At 34.9% G+C, this 21,187-nt stretch overlaps 2 protein-coding genes and 2 pseudogenes across 2 annotated transcripts; 2 read left to right on the top strand and 2 right to left on the bottom strand.

Moving 5' to 3' along the window:
* Positions 1-332: 332 nt before the first annotated feature.
* On the bottom strand, positions 333-2,733 carry LOC110636188 (serpin-ZX-like; annotated as a pseudogene).
* Positions 2,734-5,043: 2,310 nt separating this feature from the next.
* On the top strand, positions 5,044-8,177 carry LOC110636228 (protein NRT1/ PTR FAMILY 4.5). Its single transcript, XM_021785843.2, has 5 exons — positions 5,044-5,154; positions 5,336-5,553; positions 6,428-6,874; positions 6,994-7,118; positions 7,219-8,177. Exons 1-5 carry the CDS (start codon positions 5,046-5,048, stop codon positions 8,087-8,089), a joined length of 1,770 nt encoding a protein of 589 aa, XP_021641535.2. The 5' UTR covers positions 5,044-5,045; the 3' UTR covers positions 8,090-8,177.
* A 2,799-nt stretch (positions 8,178-10,976) lies between these two features.
* LOC110636211 (serpin-ZX-like) lies at positions 10,977-12,500 on the top strand (annotated as a pseudogene).
* Positions 12,501-13,635: 1,135 nt separating this feature from the next.
* On the bottom strand, positions 13,636-21,187 carry LOC110636187 (uncharacterized). Its single transcript, XM_058131610.1, has 10 exons — positions 20,039-21,187; positions 19,317-19,385; positions 19,158-19,226; positions 18,911-18,997; positions 18,710-18,777; positions 18,509-18,627; positions 17,966-18,117; positions 15,801-15,953; positions 15,397-15,708; positions 13,636-14,540 (listed from the first exon to the last, which is right to left on the bottom strand). The coding sequence occupies exons 1-10, from the start codon at positions 20,762-20,764 to the stop codon at positions 13,791-13,793; spliced, it is 2,505 nt and encodes an 834-aa protein (XP_057987593.1). The 5' UTR covers positions 20,765-21,187; the 3' UTR covers positions 13,636-13,790.

The following is a 21,187-nucleotide window of genomic DNA, read 5'->3' as shown; positions in this document are numbered from 1 at the left end:
TAACAAAATTAAAAACAATGAACTCTTTTAAACTGTCAAAATTTCAACATAATTAATACTTTTTTAATATTTAAATTTAAAAGATTAAATTAATTAAGAGTAAAATTTAGATTATATTTAGAAAACTAAATTATATAACAACTATATATTACAATAGTTTAAAAAATATAGAAATAATTTATCATTAATTGGAGTTAAAAAATCAAAATTAATTTAAGAGTGATACTTAAATTTTAATTGACTAATATTTTCAATCATTTAATCATAAAAAATGAGGTAATAATGATAAAAATAATAAAAGATTATATAAAAAAAATTAAATACTTAACATAAAAAATAATAATAATTACTATATTTATAAAAGATAATAATGTTCCTTCAAGCGCCACTTGACAAAACCAAGAGAAAACTGACAGCAAAATAGCATGCATCCACCAAACATTATTTAATAAGATAGCTTCATGTTTATGTTTTATCTACTTGCAACATGCGACTTAATCGGCCTGTGAGGGATCAAGCACTTGGCCAACAAACAGCACCGATGCAGTAGTCTCTTCGTTGATCAAGAACAAGAATGGATGGTCAGCTACAAAGTCCAATTTATCCGCAGAGGGCACAGCACTCGCTATTGTAATATTAGCAACAGTAGATGTTGCAGCTTCTGTGCCTTCTTCGTTTACTTCGATGAAGGATTTTGGAATATGCTTGAAACATATAGGTTCTGACTAAAGGAGGAGTCCACCATCTCTGTCAAGTCTCCTTTGTCGGAGAATGGCAACACCAGTCCTAATCCCTTTAGTGTTTTGGAAGCCTCAAATCCAAAGGAAACCTTAAACCTAGGAATCCTGAACTCACCCACTTCCACTTTTTGCTGTGGAAGATGGTGATCTAAAAACCCAGACTCAGAACCCACTTTCTCCACCAAAGCAGGCAGCCCATCTTTTGCATCTGGAAGGAAGAAGTACGTGAAGAATCTGCGTTCGTCTTCACCTTGTTCGTAAGGAAGCCTTAGGACTTTAAAACCATCAAAGGCGCGGATAAATTGATTCTTATTGCTAGTCATAAAGGGCACATGAACCGAGCTACCATTCAAAAGGTAAAAATCATAGTCTTTTGTGGTTGATTCATCAAATTTTTCATTCCAAGCTCCTCTGAAGTAAAGTGCATTTGCAAAAATAAGCCTGGTTGCATTGTCGACTGACCCAGAAGGAAGAACCTCTTTGATAAGGCCATTAGTCTCCTTCTCCGCCCATGCATTTACTTCATTAGTCACTTCAACAGCCTTTCATCACCAACATAAAATTAAAATTAGGGCTAATAGCATCAATACTAAAGACAATTGTGTGCCATCAATAAACTGCAGATTCAAGCCATTGATGTTTTATGAAATTATGTCAACAGCCTTTAATCAGAGGCAACATTGCCAAGGGGGAAAAATAAGAAGATTTTACAGTTCTAGCTTATAACAAAATAAACGGCAATGAGAATTGAGAAATAGAGTGGACTCTTTTTGATGCTCACATAAGCCTAAAGAACCTAGAAATGGAACAATTCCTAATCCTAATCCACAACTTCAGCATGCTCAGGCTCAACAACACATAAAATATGAAGGTTCCAAAATCAAAACTAAATGTTAGCACTTGGATCAGTAGTATTGCTTTGGAACAGCAAAATTCAACAAAGGTAGAAATTCAGCTGCAAGAATGCTTTTCCTTTCAGGTGAAGACTGTGCTGTGTATATTGACAACTTATGCAAGTTTAAACAAAAATTAATTTCGCTGCAAGTAACGAAGGGGCATCACAATAATGTTTCATGGTTGGAACAGTAATACACAATGGCTAGCAACTTCCACTGTTCTTGTTCAATCATCCACGCAGAGCGGTTCAAAAGTACACATAATTTCATAAACATTTCCCGGTTAGGTTTTCATATATATATATATATATATATATATATATATATATATATATACACACACGAGTGTGTGTGTGGATTAGATAAAAATCCTTCACTTTCTTGATACAAATAGAGGAAGAAACCTAATAAGATCTTAGCTTAAATGGTTTGCAAGATTAATTCTCGAGGTCCCCATCACCTTTTTCGGAATCCAACCATGCACATAACGGACTTTGGTGAAGCACCAGCATATCTTAATCATATTCATATATATAGAAGCAGAGATTCCATAGACAAAGCAGAGACTGCCATTAAACTAGAAAAGCAATCCATATATTCTAAAAATAATTGGATAATGGTAAGAGTAGTGGAAAATATACCTTGGTTTGGAAATCAACTTCATTACAACCAGCCCTGTAGAGATCTTCCAAAATCTCTTTGAAAGAAGGCTTAAGAGAGAGAGACTTGTCCACCCAAACGCCGTTGGCGAATGAAAAGAGAGGACCACCGTTGGCACTTCCGTCCGCAAAAACCACAGAAACGAGTTCGGAGAAGAAAGAGATGAGGTGGTCATTGGACTTGGACTTGAGGAAAGAAAGCAACTGATCCAGGGTAGGACCCTTAGACCCAACAGCAATAAGGCCGAGCACCAGCTGGATCGACAGCGGCGACACCACTGAATCAGAGATATTGCCTTCGGTTAAGAGCACATGCTTGGAGATGCCCAAAGCGACGTCGTTTTGGCTCACGATCTCTTCACGGAGGCCCATCTTTAAAGTTGTGTTGTTGTGGAGTTAAAGCAGTGAAGGGGGTAACTATATGGTAAGAAATGCAACTGCTGCTTTTAATATTTTGTTCAACTCGAAGAATTGTTTTAACATTTCGCCAACGCACTACGCGACAACTCGTCTATAATCTACAAAGCATTTTAATTAATTATGATAGTTTATTCGGTTACTGTTTAATCATTTTAAAAATTAATGATAAGAAAAATGGGAATTTAAATTTTTATTCCTTTAAAAATACAATATAAATCAACAATGTGGGTATAATACGCAAAGTATTTTAATTGATTATTACTATTTAAATATTAAGAATGTGTAGTTTGAGTTTCAATTAGGATTATTTATAAAAAAATATTAATAATATGTTTGAAAAACAACTGCATAATTTGCATGGAAATTAGGTTTAATGTGACTTATTGGGCTTTGGCGTCAATCGTTTAAACTTTCGTTTGACTTTTAATCACAAGGACTCATAGTAAATCCAAGATCAAGATGACAAATAATCAACAAGGAAAGAGAGGAAGATACCTCCCTGCAAGAGACCAAAAGAGAACTCCAACCCTTCTAGATCCCACGTTTTTCAGAAATCTGTAAAATCAATATTATAACCAACAAGAAGATTTCCTAAATCATGCTAACGTTTGACGTCCCTTTTCAATACCCCACATGTTGAATTCCATGATCCTGTGACCTATATCTTAGCTTTCGTGAAGATATTTGACAAGCACTTGGAGGTTTTCTTAACCAAGAAATTAATAATTTTTTACTATTCACGTCGTCTATCTATAATGACTTTGTTATAATTAAAACCGTCCTTTTAATTTAATCTTTAGTATAAATAATCTGGTCATATTTTTCTGATTAAAGTTCAAGAGAACCTGATAAATGTGATGATACATGAACAGCATTCTCAGCTGTCCCTAAAATTAATATATTTTTCTAGTTCCAAACCTTATGCCAATTCGTTTCTCAACATATACTTAGTACCTACAACCTCCAGGGAGCCCTGATGATGGTCGTTCAAGGATCATTAAATTAACTGCTAGCTTTAGACCTACCTATAATTTTCCATGATTTATAATCCTATCTCATAAGTTCAACTTAATTTAATTCATTGGGGGCCAGGACATGTGTAGCAACTTGGGAAGAAAAAAAAATAGACCAATAGATGTGAAGTAAACATAAAGGAAAATATTTATAAATTGAAAATATGGGAACGACATGACATGATGGACTCTTCTACAAAGTCAAAGACTTTCTTTTGTTGATATTAAAAGTGGCAATTGGCAAACCATGCATCGATCGATTCATCATAATTAAGCATGTTCCAATTAATGCAAGCCTTATATTACAAATTTCAATATTATTATTCTAAATATGATTAGAGTTTTACACTACGCTAAATAGGAGGACAAGGAGCTTATAGAAAATAATACACATGCATGTTGGACTTTAGGGGCGTAATTTATTATTATTAATTTATTAAGAGAATTATGAATTTCTTAGACGACACTTAAGCACGCCTTTGCAAGTTTTTAATTCAGGATTGTGATTGTATTGCTGGGTTGTTAGATTTAATGTAGAGTTTGTATTTTTAAAGTTATTGTTAACAAATTTGAAGACTTTTCTCCGAAAGGAAGCGATTAGGGTTATGCTTAATTAATATGAAGGATTACATTTTTTTTAATGGTGGTAAAACCAATGCCTGTAGGAGGATTTGATTAACTTGTTTGTTAGTGAGAATATGAAAGCACTTGTGCCACGAAAATGAACAAAACCAATCAAATTGTGTGCAACATTTAACTTATCCAGCTTTGATTCTTTATATGGCCATAAAATATTACAAATCGTTTGACTAGAATAATAAAGAGATAGAGAAGTCTCATGAGAAACAAACAAAAGCCACACAAATGAGGGTTAATTATTAGATATATTGGAAGTACTAAAATAATATTTTATTTTTTATAAAAAAGTCAACCCTCTTATAATATAGAGAATGAATTTCATATAATTGTGAGAAATAGTTGATGTGCATTGGGTGCACCTAATAATTTCTCCACAAATGAGTAAGACGCCATTTGATTCCTTCTCACCAGTATGTCTCTATATATACTCGTATATTTCCTTGCTAGTAACCACGCATACATACTAGCAACAAGCTTGGAAGGTTTTCTTCTCCCTTTTCGGGTCACAAGAGAAATAAAGCTCTCAACAAAATGGTAAACCCATTTCTAAATTTTTCTTGTGTTCTTTGGACCACTGAAGAAAGGCGGTGGCCGTATCCCCAACTTTCTCAGTCGACCAAAGAAGTTCCTTTCTTCTCAAACTCTAGTGTTGAATGCACCCTTTGGACTAATCAATTTATGTTTCATATGCTGGAACACCAGGGCATCTGCAGAGATGTTAAAACCGGAGGCGAAGCCAAGCAAGAAAAGAGGCTAGGTGGAAATAGAGCTGCACTTTTCGTATATGGTACTCTACTGATAGTTTCCTTTCTTTTCATGTTCATTATTATCTCCTATTCGGATTCAAACCCAAGACTCACAATTATGGAAACATTTGGAATACCATTGAGTTAAAGTGTGTTGGTTTCATTTTCTTTTTAGTGCATGCATATGATGAATTTAGGATCCGTTTTGGTGAATTTATGCAGCTACGGAGGGACTGGAGAACATGGCATTCGTCTCAAATGCCATAAGTCTTGTAACTTATTTCAATGGGTACATGAACTTCAGCTTAACAAAATCTGCCACTTCGCTTACAAACTTCATGGGGACTTCCTTTCTATTAACACTGTTTGCAGGCTTCATCTCAGACACCTTTATGTCGAGATTCAAGACTTGCTTCTTGTTTGGATGCATAGAATTATTGGTATGTTCATGTCTTGCCTTCTCCTAATTAAATTTCTAAAATCACAGGCTCACAGCTGCACTGATACGGCACCATGGCGGTGATATTTTTAAAGCCTTCCCAGTTACTACTATATAAAAGAGGAGAGTTATTGCTTGCAATAAAATGATAATATATATATATATATATATATATATATATATATATATATATATATATATATATATAATTCACAATATAAAGAATAAAAATAGAAAATGCTTACGATTCTTGGGCCAAGGATCACAGAACATGGCCAAACGTTTTCTTATTGAAAAATGTATGTGCCCGTCCGTTGACTTGACAATGAGCTGAATAATTCCAATTTTTTATTTGCTTATATATACATAATGCATTAAACAATCATAGTTTCAGCATGTCACCCACAACGTCAGAGTTTTGATATGCATCTGTCTACTCCATTTTTTTTTTTTAAATGTATCTGTCTCCTTTTTATTCATCAGTTTTATCAAAATAAATTTACAAAATTTCCTTAATTAAAAATATTGTTTATCGATAACTAATTACCTAATTTTTTTTGAGTAAATAAATTAATTAATTATAAGCAAATAAAAGTGGTCTGAGCCTAAGGAGACCGTGTACCTCTATCCTATTTTGTATCATAATGAATATATTTTTGGAGAAAATATCTCATCCATAGTCGTATTCTTTGTCTAAATCACATATTATAATTTGAAACATTTAATCAAATAATTGGTTTAAAAAAAATCATCATGCAATAGCATAATAAGTCCTAGTCACACATTTGTATGTTTGTAGCTTTTTTTAATTAAAGTATATTTACAACTAAATTAACTAATGATCTAAGTTAATCTATCTGATGCTGCATTTTCAGGGATATGCCATCCTAGCAGTTCAAGCGCACTTCCATCAGCTAAGACCAATGCCTTGCAAAGGTGTTGCACCAGATGCGATGAATCAATGTGAAGCAGCAAAAATTAGCCAAGAGGCAATTCTTTTCACTGGTCTTTACCTTGTTGCACTTGGTACGGGTGGTGTTAAATCTGCCTTGCCAGCCATGGGGGCTGACCAGTTCGATGAAAAGGACCCTAACGAAGCAGTTCATTTGTCTAGCTTTTTCAACTGGTTCCTGTTTAGCCTCAACGCTGGAGCTTTAGTTGGTGTCACTTTTCTGGTCTGGATAAGCACCAACCAAGGTTGGGAATGGTCATTTGCAGTGTGTACTATGGCTGTCTTATTTGCTATACTCTTCTTGTGCTTGGGGAAGCCCCTGTATCGAATCAATGTGCCGAAAGGAAGCCCCATCATTCGCTTTGCACAGGTAATTACTAAACAAGTATCCTTCCTTTCTATTAAGGTGTAGGCACACCTTAAAATTTTACATCAAAATATATAATTTCTTGCTTATCTTTTTTTGTATCTTTTTATTCGTAACTACAGGTATTTGTGGCCTCAATAAGAAATGGAAACCTTCCAATCCCAGAGATGACAGATGAATTACATGAAATTCATGACAAAGAAGCAGGGAAGCAAGAAGAAATCCTAGGGAGGACTGATCAATTCAGGTATTATATAAAGTTGATTTCAAGTGCTTCGTCGTAACTTTTGTGCAGGCTCAAGCTGATTGCTTGCAAACAAATGCACTGCAAAATTTCCAAATTTCAGGTTTCTGGACAGGGCTGCAATTGTAAGGACCAATAATGGCGTATCAACATCGATCACCCCTGGACCCTGGAGCCTATGCACAGTTACACAAGTTGAAGAAACAAAAATCCTACTTCGCATGCTTCCAATTATACTTAGCACAGTCTTCACGAACACATGTTTGGCTCAACTGCAGACTTTCACAATCCAACAGAGCACCACAATGGACACAAGTTTTATTGGCTTTCACATACCTGGCCCCTCAATTCCTGCGATCCCCCTGCTTTTCATGTTTGTTCTGATCCCCATATATGATCGCATTTTTGTTCCATTAGCTCGGAAGATCACAGGAATCCCCAATGGAATTCGATACCTCCAACGCATTGGAGTAGGGCTAGTGCTCTCAGCTATATCCATGGCAGTTTCTGGCATTGTGGAAACGCACCGCAAATCTGTAGCAATTGAACACAAGATGGTAGACTCTGTTGAGCCTTTGCCAATGAGCGTGTTTTGGCTGGGGTTCCAATATGCCATTTTTGGAGCAGCCGATATGTTTACTATGGTTGGTCTGCTAGATTTTTTCTACGCAGAGAGCTCAGCGGGCATGAAATCATTAAGCACAGCCATCCCATGGTGCTCCTTAGCTTTTGGGTACTTCATGAGCTCAGTGGTGGTGGAGATAGTGAACAAAGCTAGTGGTGGATGGTTGGCTAGTAATAATTTGAACAGAGACAAGTTGAACTATTTCTATTGGTTATTGGCAGTGTTGAGTGTTGTGAATTTTGTATTTTACTTGGTATGTGCATCTTGGTATAAATATAAGAAGGTGGAAGTGAAGAAAGTAGAAAGTTCTGGCGAAGATGAAGCCAAGGTTGAACTGGTAGGAGTTTAGAAATGTTAGCCAAAAGGGTTTCTTTCCATGTTGTTGAATTTGCAAACACTTGAAGTCTTTATTTATGTAAAGTATTATATAAACCTAATTGTGAGAATTTAAGTTATCAAATTCCAAAAAGCTAAATTCTAGACGTATTCATCATTTTAGCTCAATGATGAATTTTGCTAATGTTTTATTATTTCAAAACTACCAATTTAATTTTTTTAAATATACTAAAATTATTATCTATCCTAATTATACACTATAAATATAATCTTTTTATGTTTCTAAAAATTGCTATAAATATTATGCTGTAACACATAATTTTTTTAATAATTTCTAACTATTAAGTTGCTAGTATTTAAAAAAAAATAAAAAAAAGGAAAAAATATATAATATCTGATTAATTAGTAGAACAGAGGAAGTCGTAGAATTTTCCTCCATAAATAGATTTTGAAGATAAGAGAACAAACATTTATTGGATTTGAACAATGGACTTGAAGCTGGACGAGCCCGAATTAGGTAATTAAAAATGGGCGTCTTGCCTGTCTGATTAATGATAAACAATAATACACTATGGACAATTAGATTCATAAAACATTCAAGCTCGAGGAGGCCCAATTGGGTAAATTAAAAATGGGGCTCTACGGAGTATGATTAATAACAGTAAATTACCATAACAAATTTGTTATGGGGACATTACAGTAAAGAGCATATCGTAAAGTACTTTTGAAAGAGAGAGAAAACAGATTTGAGATCGCAGTCGGTGTCATCGGACAAACAATACAAGGGTGTGAATGTGCCACGATCACAACAGGCCATTTATTTGCGGGAAATGGGGAAAATTTTGTTGTCATCGTTTCCAAGGAGCGGAGCAGGAAAATGAAAGGGGGTTTTGATAATAGCCAAACAGTCAAGTCAGAGAAAATAGATTCGTTCGTTTCTCCCAACTACACTCATATCTATCTCATAACTTTGAACAAAAATAGTCCAATTAGTAATACTAACACCTAATGCTAGTCTGAGAAGTATGAAAACGTCTCTTATTTAGGAATTAAATTAAATTAAATTATAAATTTTAAAAATTGAATCCAGTTAAAATAGATAAAAAAAAATTAACTTTATTTTAATTCGATTTAAATTCATCGATTTTAAATTTTAATTAATTTTAATTTAAATTTAATTATCAAATTATTTAATTTAATTTTACCTTTAATTTAAATTTAATAACTATTAATGAATAAAATTAAACATTATATATATAATTAAATATAATTTATAAATTTTTTATTAAAATAAATCAATTTAAAAATCAATTAGATTCGATTTGAATATATAAAATTATTATTCTGTTCGATTCGATTTAATTAATTTTTTTCTTTTCAAAATCGAATCGAATTAAAATAATCAAAATTTTTATAATATAAAATCGAATCGAACTAATTAAATTTTAAAACTAAACTGATTGAATCGAATTGATTTAATTTAATTTAATTTTTCAATTTAAATCGAAATCTACTCATCCCTACTCTTATTTGGCCGTTCTCTGGCTCAAAACATTTTGAGGCAGTGTCCGTAAAATTTAACAGATGAAAACGCATTTCTTTTTTGACGCAAAAGGCCACAGATCATTTGATTTGTTTCTATCCTGGTTTTTGGGTTTAAATTAAAAAATAAAAAATTTAATTTATAAATTTTAATTTTTAAATTAAATTAAAAGTAAATTAAAACTTTTCAATTAATTTAAACAATAAATTAAAATTAAATTAAAATGAACTTCTTCAATAAATAAAAAAACAAAATAGAACATTTTTACCTGAGATAAATGATCATTCTTAGCAGGCACCGCCGTGATTCGGGTATGAACTCACTTTGGATCAAAATCTACCGTTTAACATTGTGACTCCTTAATTATTGTGATAACTAATTAATGTGAATGCACCAATTTATTCATAATTATTGAAACTTTACAATATTTATCACGATTTAAAAAAAAAAATGTTTCTTCTGTGAACACTTCTCTGTTTTTTTTTTTTAATAGATATTTTTATTTAGTGCAAATTTCACTTTCAAAAGAGAGAAAATCTATTCAATCTGAACAGAGTAAAGTGAAAATTTAATTACATTTGAAATTTAATTTTTATTTAAGAATAATTCTTACTTTTATTTTGCTCAATCAAAATTAAAATGAACTATCGGTTAGTTTTTTTTTTTTAATTTTAATTAAAAATATGATAAATTAGCAATAAAAAAAGTTACAGATGAATTAATATTGCATAAAAAGACTCATTTTGTATACGGCTTAGGTAGAGTTAAAATTATTAACTTCATTGAAATATTATGCTAATGTTTGATTAATAACATTTGAAATTACCATAAAGGAGTCCTACTAAATATACTGATGTTTAAACTAGGTTCGGTATGGGGACATTATAGTAAAAGAACAAACAATAAAATTTTTATTTTCCCTCTTTCCAAACACAACTCATAATTTTAATTTAATAATATTTAAATTATCTTTAAAATTTTAAGTTCTTGAATTAAAGTCAAATTAAAAAAATAATACAGATATGGCTTATATAAAGTAAATTTGTGAGTCACGTGGTTATTTAAATTGTTTATAGATTTTTTTTTTAAATTTAATTTATCATTGACAAAGATATTAAATATATTAGTATCTATTTATTAACATTAGGTTTTACGTATTTATATTTTATTCAGTAATTAAAGTCTTATAATTCGACTTAATTTTTATTTTTCACTCCTAAAAAAATAAAAAATTAAAAAAAAAAATTGTTTACACTTTGTAAACAAGAATTTTCATATATAAATAGCGATCCTCATCTTGGTAATATTCCCATCTGAAAGCCAGGGAGAAAAAAAAAACAGCAGTGCTCTCTTCTTCTGCTACAACATGGATGTCAAAGAATCGATCAAGAATCAAACCGACGTCGCTTTGGGCCTCTCAATGCACGTTCTCACGATCCAACCCAAGGACCGTAACGCGGTCTTCTCACCACTCTCTGTTCAAGTGCTACTGACCTTGATCGCTGCCGGTTCCAAAGGCACCACCTTGGAGCAGCTGCTTGCCTTCCTCAAGTCTAAGGCCACCGAGGAGCTCTGCTCCTTCTCCTCTGAGATCGTCTCCAATATTTTAGCTGATGGGAGTGCCAACGGTGGACCTTGCTTGTCATTTGCAAGTGGTGCCTGGATTGACAAGTCTCTCACTTTCAAGACTTCTTTCAAAAAGATTGCGGACAAGATCAAGGCAGCTTCTAATCACGTTGATTTTCGAATTAAGGTGCGTAGAAGAAATTCACTTTTTTCACCTTTCCTGCTGCATGCATGTAGCTGTTTTACTATGTTATGTTAATGGCGATATTTCGATGCTAATAAAGGGTGCTCAAGTGGCTACTGAAGTGAACCTGTGGGCTGAAAATGAAAGCAATGGCCTTATAAAGGAGGTTCTTTCCTGGCTCAGTTGATGTTGATACCAGGCTCATACTTGCAAATACAATCTGTTTCAAAGGAGATTGGAAACAAAAGTTTGATGCATCAGACACAGAGGACCGTGACTTCTACCTTTGTGATGGCAGCACAGTTCGTGTACCTTTTATGACAAGCAAGAAGAAGAACCAGCTTATCCGTAGGTTTAAGGATAAGGGCTTCAAAGTACTAGGACTTCCCTATGCCCAAGGTGAGGACAAGCGCAAATTCTCCATGTACCTGTTTCTTCCAGATGCAAAAGACGGGCTCCCAGCTTTGCTAGAACAAATAACAAGTGAATCCGGATTCTTGGACAGCCATCTTCCTCATGGACATGCATACATGATACCGCATGATTTGAGGATCCCAAAGTTTAAGATTTCTTTTGGATTGGAGGTTTCCAACGTTCTAAAGGGTCTGGGTTTAGTGTTGCCTTTCTCTGGTGACGAAGCAGATTTCACAGATATGGTAGAGTCCTCTGCTGGCGAACATCTCTTTGTTTCGAGCATATGGCACAAGTCATTCATTGAAGTTAACGAGCAATCAGCTGCTTCTGATGGTAATGAAATTCGTACTAGGAATTTGATGGTGGACTTCGTAGCAGATCACCCATTCTTGTTCGTAGTAAGGGAAGACACTACAGGCGCAGTCCTTTTCATTGGGCAGGTGGTCAATCCACTTCAATTTTAAAGACAATAATTTTCATAACTGGATGCTACACTACGTCTATTAAGTGTCTGTGTGCTTTGGTTCTATGTATGTTGTATTGGCTTGATCCTGTCTCGTTTTGTTATCTGCTGGTGTTGTTGGAGAGTTTTTTCCACCATTGGCTTTGCTTAGGTTTGTTAGCCCTGGCTTTGGATGTATGGGTGTGGCCTAGTGCTAAGCGTCTGGTTTTTTCCCTCCCCTATCTTATTCCTATTAATAAATTTCATATTATAAAAAAAAATGGGTAGCATGGAGGTATTTAAAATTCATGTTTGAGATACTATTAAAAAAAATAATAATGTCTTAAATAGAGTAGTTAGAGATATTTAAAATTAAATTTAATATATTTTATTTATGAAAACTATAAAATATGTAAATAAATTAATTTTTTAACAGTATTGAAAATAATTTTTTTTCAGAAAACATTTTTTTTCTTCCCAACTTCAACCTCAAATAAGACCTTAGTAATGTCGTCATTATAGCTCTAATTAAGTCTAACCTGTCTTTTGAAAGGATTCATTTTAGATGTTAAAAAAATAAATAGAAAAAATTTTCAACTTTTTTAAAGTTATTAATTATGACTAAAAATGTTAAATATAATTTAAAATTAATTCTTTAATAATTTTAAACTATTATATATTTCATATAATATTTTTCTCAATAACAATTTAAATAACACAATATTAAACAAATTTTTTTAGAATAATATTAAACAAATTTTTAATAGCACATTTTATTATTATGTGAATAATGATGTGCTGCGTGCCACATTTACTTACAGTAATGGGGGAAAATTTTCAATGACCATGAAATTGACCGGAAGATTTGATCATAGCCAATTAGTCAAATGCATTAATGAAAGAAACGAGCAATAAGAGTTGATAGATTCACATGTCTCCCAACTACGCTCGTTTTTTAAGAAGCTGAATCATAACTTTGGACAAAAATAGTGTCAATGAGCAATAGTAACACCCGATTTTCAAAATGTTTAATACAAGTAACGGAGTTTTCCTCAAGATTTGAGAATTGAGTAACGTCAGCCCAAAATTTTCACTTCTACAAGTCCCAGCCTTCTTGGAAAGTTTTTTCACTTTATTGTCTGATCTATCGCTGGACTTGGCATTTATTAAGATGAGATTCACAGCTTAGATGAGCTTCCTTTTGATCCACGTGTGTTCTATCAAGCACTCAACCGTCTAGACCATGGTAATTTTCTCGCCCGGTACTCAAATCAAGTAAGACCTGTAATATCGCTGCAAGAAGTTGAAGAACTCATCCCCACAGAACATTGAATTTTTTTTTTGCAGGACACTGTATTTTTTGAAGAGAGCATTGTTGAAAGTTAGTCATATAAGTTACTGCTAACTGTAGAAAAGGAACGAAAGCAACCCTTCCTCTTGTATGATTTTTTAACATTATGTACAACTTCAGTATGGAAATGATTTAAGGACAGGACATAGATGACAGGTACACAGCTTTGATATGTAAATATTTTCAAATCAAAACTGTTTACAAGAGTTTCGTCCTACCATTTCACATCCAGTGTTAAGGACTCAGGCGGTACAAGAATAGATGGGAATTTTGTAAATGAAATATTAGACATTAAATTACTCAATGAAACTGAATCTACTGCAATAAAAGGTCTGACTTTCTTAACCATTCCGAGCATCAACTTTTCAGCTTCAATTCTTGCCATTACTTCAAACCAAACCCGTTCAACTGTAGGCCTTGTTTTCCAGTCTTCCAGCACATCATCAAAAGTTTCATTCCTTGCAATATTCTTTTCTATCTCCAACTGAAAACGAATGATGGTTGCTGCTTTAGCATTTGCTCTAAGAGAGCCTGAAACCCACTTTTGCCCCATTCTGTTACCAAGAAAGCTCCTCAATAGTTTACCTAGCATATTGATCTTCAAACTTAAGGAATGACTGAGCCTAGCTTTGTTCTTGTACACATTGTTACTGTAGCATTTTGCAGGTAGTAATTCAATAGTCTCTTCAGACAAGAAAGTTGTTTCGACAGATGCATCATAATTCCTGGTCCTGAATGCAGTAAGTGATGCAGACCCAATAATGTGTATGGGAAGTAACGGCATACACAACGACTGCCAAAAGGAGCAGAAGCCAGTTCTCCACTTTTTAATCTTAAAACTTCTATTCACTGTGAAACTATGGTCAAAAGTGTCGAAAAGAGAGAGTTCTTGAGCTCCTTTCACTTCTACTGTGATGCCTTCACCCACTAGTATCCTTTTCAAACCGCTGTGCGAAGCGTTCAGCTGATAGCAAGCAACAAAAACATTAAGAAAATGAATTGAAAAATACTCACCATGGATAAGCCAAATAATGAAAATCACAAAACACTAGAATGGATGTCGATTGCAATATAGAAACCAAGTCATAAAAACATTAAAATGGCTATCTTTCATTTAATTCATGAGTGGTGAGGTAATCTCCTAATCATAACTTCAAGAAAATCATATCACCATAAACAGAAGAAAAAGAGAAAGGGTAAAACATGACAATTTGAACTAAATGCATGATATGCATGCTCCTTTCCTTACTTTGCCTTCTAGCACAATTACTTTAGTATCATATTGCTTTTTTTTCCCCATGTATAAACATTCAGTGAAGAATTATGATGTTCAAGAAATGCTATACAAAGTAATGTCGTTTAGATATCAAGAAATGATTGAGAAATTTATGTTCCGGTCCCAGTGAAAACCACAAGCTTCTCAAACCCAAAATCAGAGTAAAAGGATGCTGCTCAAGCAAAAGTTATCACTTAATAGTCAATGCTACCAGGACAGTGATAAAGAGAAAAATGCAGGTAGAATATAATAATATATAAATGATATTCAACTCAGGGATTAGTAACTTTCAAATAAAATTACAGGTACTGCTTTCACTCCAAACATGTTCCAACTACAAGGATACTAATACAAGAGCATTTAGGGATTAGCTACAACACTTGATCAGAAAGAATCGGAATTTCTCAAATTTTATCATAAGGAAACACAAGATCATCAATTGCCCAACTAGTATTATCTGTGCATAAAATTCAATGGGTGAGGAAATTATCGGACACATACTGAAACTACGCAAAAAGACGTATAGAGAAGCAATACGAGTTACCGGTAACAACAAGGAGAGCTCGTCTTGGCCAGCGACACGCAAATCAAATGGACCCTCCACTATGAAGGTGTCAAGTACAGCTGAGGAACCAAGCTCCCTAACAAAGTTTCCAAAATCATTCCTTTCTTCGTTGAACTTGTTCCACGATCCCATTTCGTCCGGGAATTTTAGAATCAAATCATTCGTCCCAAATCGGATCCGGAACTCGTATCTCTGGGCAATACCAAATCTAACCTTGCTCAATTGCAATTTGGAAGACGTAATTCCATCAAAATCCCAATTTTGCCTTTTGGATATCTCATTCAAAACATCCTGTAATGGGTAAATCGAATTGATTAGCCAATAAGAGAGATCGAGACATAGAAAAAAGAACAAGAAAAAGAAAAGAAATTTGAGGAACGCACCTGGAGGATGTGGGTATCGTTGGGGTGGAGAAGAGCGAATGCCAGAGTAAATGATAGGGTATGGAGTTGGAGGAACTGGAAGAGGAAGAGGAGGGGGGCACAGGTGAAGGGTAAACGACGACGAATTATCGCCATGGATTCAACGTCAACGACCTAAGTAGCGGGTAATTAATGAAGTCGGGGATCTCAAACTTTTTCTGCTGCATTCAGTTTGTGTAAAAGTCAAGTGTTGCCCAAAATCTCTGTGTCTGCCACGTGTATCAGTAGCACAGAACGGGTTATTATTATCTAAAGTTTTCCACCTTTTATGGAATTATTATTCTCAGGCTCAATCGCAGCACTTTGCACTGATACTCTCCTTCCCAAAAGTTTGTTTGGCTTTGGTGGAGGGAGGACTAATAAAATAAAGTTAAATATAAAAATTATAAATTATTTTTTTTTATAAATTTATTATATTATAATAAAAAAGATATTTTAATTTTTTTTAAATTAATATAAATAATATAAAAATTAAAAAATAAAATTTTTTTAACCATCTTTAATCTATCAAATTAATGAGTTAAAAATTAAAAAATTTTAAAATATTTTTAACTCCTCAGATAACCTCCTAAAACCCTCCCTATCATCCAACCTCCATCCTAAATAAATAAAAAATTTCTTAAAACCACCTTTTCCTCTTTCTTACCAACGTAATTCCTCTGTCCCAATAAAGGAAAGAAAGGAAAGGGGGGGACAGCTAACGGTACATGTAAATCTGCGAACGAATCCCATTCTACATTTTATTTTTCTCTCTCACTGAATTTTGCTTGGATTGCTTGTTACCACGGGAAGAAAGAAATACCTGAATGTCATTTAGCTGCACCTATTTAGATTCGAGTTAATCCATATGTAACACTTCTGAGCAGATGGCAAATCCAATTCCATTGGGGCCAAGCAATATGAATATTGTTCTCTTTTTTGCATCCTTCTACTCTTTCATTCCACTAAAAAGTAAACCACCGAAGAAAAAAACTTCTCTCTATATCTTTTAGAGAAAGACCTTTCTTTCTCTATACTTCTTTTGCGTTAGAGACATTAAGCCTCTGTTTCTTTGCCGGTTTCACCGTCCCCCCTATCCCTCCTTGCAGGAGAGACATCCCTTTCCCTTGTCCTGATAGTGGGTTTTGCTTTCCCCCTTCCGGATGGGTGCTGGTGTGCATAAATAATATCCTTCTTTTTTTTTTTGTGCTAGACTGTGCTTAATGAAGAGAGAGCTTGCAGATCTACCGTGGTTGAAGCTGCTTTGGTGGCCTTGGGTCTTGCATGCAGATCTAGTGCTTCCTATCTGTTCTTCCATTTTTTCTGGCTCTGCGGGTTTGTTCTTTTATGGGATGTTGGTATCTCGGGGGTTCTTTGCCGGCAATGCCATCTATGGCCGACCCCTTAGCTAATAGGCTATTGAGCTCTGCCTCATCGCCCTTTTCGAGCTGATCTGTGTTGTTTTCTTTCAAGCTTTGTCCAGCTTCTCTTTGGCCTAGTTTGGTTCTTTTTCAGATCTGTTAGACTATTCTGAGATTGTCGTCGCTGGGGACTCTTCGATTTGATGGCTAATCCATGGATGTTTGCCTGTGTACTTCTTTTAGCGTGATGTCTTCCTTGGGCGGCTGGCTGGCTGGCAAAGAAGATGGTGATGCTCCTCTCTTTCCGGGTCACTTGGCTATGGGTCGGATCGTAAATTTCTAAGATTTTGCTTAGGTGACTTGGGTTGGGTTGCTGGTCATCCTAGCTTGACCTTTTCCTAGGTTTAGAGCTTCTTGTTGTATTTTTCTCTTGTTGGACTATGCTTGTATAGAGCCAAAGCCATTTCTTTTAATGAAACTATAACTTCTGAAAAAAAAAGAAAAAAAAAACCACCTAAGAAAAACAAACTCACAAATTGTTAAGACTAATTTATGTTTTACCGACAACAAAAGTTGAATAGTACAAGTTCAAGAATTCATTTAAAGATTAAAGCAACAATTCGAGATAAAGTTTGATTTTATTTATCAAACAAAACAAATTCCACTACTATTAATCAGTTACAAGCTCCTGCAGATCCTGAGCCACCTGGATGAGACCTAAAATAAGGATGAGTCTCCCCTTTTGCCCTACCGATGGTTATCAAGTCGTGCAGTCTTCAAGAATACCACATCACCTGAACTTATATCACAAAGCTTCCTCCACTCCTTAACCACAGCAATGAAGACCATATGAGCACTAAGGCGGCCAGTGCAATAAACTTCCACATAAAGAATTAGAAGCGTACAGCCTGTAGTTCTCCACACCTCAAATCTACAGCCTGTAGGTGCATCTCAATTTCCCAACACAAATGAACAATACAAGATGATACAGAACTAGAAATGTCTGTTTGTTCCTTTTTTTTTTCCTCTTCCAATTTCTTGTTTGAAAGATTTTGAAAAGAAATGTGTTTTTGTTCCTTTTTTTTTTTTTCTCTTTCCAATTTCTTGTTTTGCAAGATTTTGAAAAGATGCTTTCAGTAAAGAATGCATCAGTGATGCAGTTGAGCGATCTAGAAGCATACAAACTGATTGATGACCATGATGAAAAAGATCTACATATTCACAATTGCTCCATAATGAATCAGAAGATTGCAAAATGCTTTATCAAATCACCATCAGGATGAATAAGTTATCTGACATCCTCCCTCTGCAAGAAGAGGGCAATGCATCAAGCTATTTCAGCAGTATTCTTTTCTGCATTTGGATCATATATGGTGTTGGATACTTTGGAGGGAGGCCAATAGCGAAACACTGACCTACCAACAATGTTTTCGACAGGAAGCGGACCCCTGAAAATAAGGTGAACCACTAAATGTTAGAATGCAAGATAATCTGAAACAAAAAAATTGATCGAGTGTTTACAGACACTACCAGTTGTGGGAATCAAAACTGTTATTGCGATTGTCTCCCATCACAAAGACATAACCTTCTGGTATAAGCTGCATAAGCAAACAAAGCAATTATCTAAATCAATAGAATGCAAGTAAATGGAATAAGACAATACTAAGGTACAAAAATACAATAATCAATTGACAGAAAAAGAAATGATGAATGGAAAGCGTAATGCATTACCACTGGTTCCATCTCATAAGCAAGTGGCTCTAGAATGAAATCCTCATCTTGAACAACTCCATTTATATATAACTTGCCCTCACGAACCTGCAAAATACAATGCCCACGCATAATGACAATCGTTCATGAAGAATGTCAATCTTCTTTTCTTACCTAGAACGTGTCAATTGCAGACATAAAGGAATCACATAAATAACAAGTGCCAACAAAGAATAAGTAGAATCATTAAAAGAATATAGAACCTTACTTCAACAATGTCTCCAGCAGTTGCCACAATTCTTTTTATAAATGCATCACCAGAACTATAACCAATTTCCTACACATTGCACAGAACACAAGGAAAATATCAGTAACTGAAGTATTGGAAACAGTCATGTTCACCTGAAAAGTTCATTCCATAAGATACCTGCAAGATTGGAGGTGCCTTAAATATCACTATATCTGAAACTTCAGGCTTCCTGAAAATATATGAAACCTAACACACAAAAAGAGGGGGAAATTTCATATCAATAACAGGAAAAAGAAGAGTTTCTTATTTCCAACACTAAATCGCAATTTTAATTTCTTTTAGCTTGATTCAACATAAAAGAAGAGCCTTTCCAATCAATTTTATCTTCTATAGATAACAATTCAAAGTGCAGGCAATCATCTAGCACCAATTTTTCAATAAAACTCCTTATCATAATTCAAAAGCATCATTGAAAAAGAAAATACGCTTATGACGTTAAGCATTATATCAGTTATTACCAAGAGGTCAGAACTTTAAATAGCTTTTCAGCTGTTTGAAATAATCAAAGGTGTTAACAAGATTGAAGAAAAAAGAATAAATAAACAAGGTATAAAGATTCCATCTTAGGCGCATAACAGTCAGTCTGAAAATCCGTCTACGTAAATAACATAGATTTCTTCTCCAATCTCCCGATCATAATAGAATGCTAGGCTATCACGATACCCATTTTCTAGTTCTTAAGAAAACCACAAACAACTGCCACCATGAAGTAGAATGTATCCATAACGTTAAATCGTCATTGATTGCAATAAGGTGGATTTGATTCCCGGTTGTTAAGCACCCTATATTTCATACCAAATATGAATATTGAATTAAACTAAGGGCGTACAAATTTTTACCTTTTCTGCGAGAATGCGATCACCTACGTCCAGAGTAGGGTACATAGAAGTTGAAGGAATGGATCTGGGCTCTGCCAAAGCCGACCGGAACAACAAGCTAACAGCGGCAGCTGTAAAAATGGCCTTGGCATCCTCCGAGCAAAAACTGAACACCTTGGATAACCAGCTTCCACTCTTGTCAAACTCCTTTCCGTTAATCTTCAACGTCACAGTATTACTCTCATTCCTTACACAGCTTACAGTCCCACCTTTATCCACATCGCTACTCTTCGGCCCAGGAGACGACTCATTACAAGGAAGCCACCTTGATCCCTGGAAAAAGGGAAGTATCGAGGAGGCTTTAAGCGGCGAAATTCCAAAAACGCCCGTGCAAGATGAAGAAGCTGAAATCCCAACCGTTGACTTCATCAGCGAGACCAGCCCAACGGCAATCGGACTCCTACAGTTATCGCCGAATATTTCTCCGGCGATGGTAGTGTACAAAGAAACCGAACTCTTAGTCCAGGAATTCAGCTTCTGGCTTGGGCGATGGCAACCGGATTGGAAATCGCGCGTCCGCGGTGCAGGGGGTTCGAGATCAGAGTTTTGCACAATAGGAGAAGCGAAGATTCGAGAACGAACCCAACAATCGCGGAGGGAGCGGCAATTTCCAACCCGGAAGCCAGCGCAGGAGGCGACGTTTTGGGCAACATGGCCAGAGTAGGTGAAGGTAACACGAATAGCCATATCAGCAATTCTGATAAGCTTGACAACAATCTGGTAAATAGTTGCTTCGGAAAGTGAGAGAGAAGATCTAGGAAACCCTAGAAGCAAATAAATGCCATTTCGATTGAAGAAATCACTGAATCGGAGACGGAAGGATGGAATTGAAACTTTGAACTAGATTAGTGGGGTAAAAAAAGGTCGCGATTAAGATTATTGACAAGGAATGAATAAGGTATTGGATTACGAGACGGGAAATGGGGTGGGTTCCTGAGCTATTTGAGTCTCTGATGGAGAGAGTACAAAAGCTCAGGCGAGGAAGTGAGGACTTACAAAGACGAAAACGGTGAGAATCGGGGGAGTCTTGGGTTTAATACAGCGCGCTGTAGTAAACTAGCAAAAGTGGACCTGTTTCCTTCCGTATTTACGGAATTGCCTGCAATTGGC

The sequence above is a fragment of the Hevea brasiliensis genome, chromosome 12 (genome assembly GCF_030052815.1).
Source record: "Hevea brasiliensis isolate MT/VB/25A 57/8 chromosome 12, ASM3005281v1, whole genome shotgun sequence".
Classification (NCBI taxonomy): Eukaryota; Viridiplantae; Streptophyta; class Magnoliopsida; order Malpighiales; family Euphorbiaceae; genus Hevea; species Hevea brasiliensis.
The sequence above is the reverse complement of the archived record's forward strand: the minus strand, read 5'-3'. Positions and strand labels throughout refer to the sequence as shown.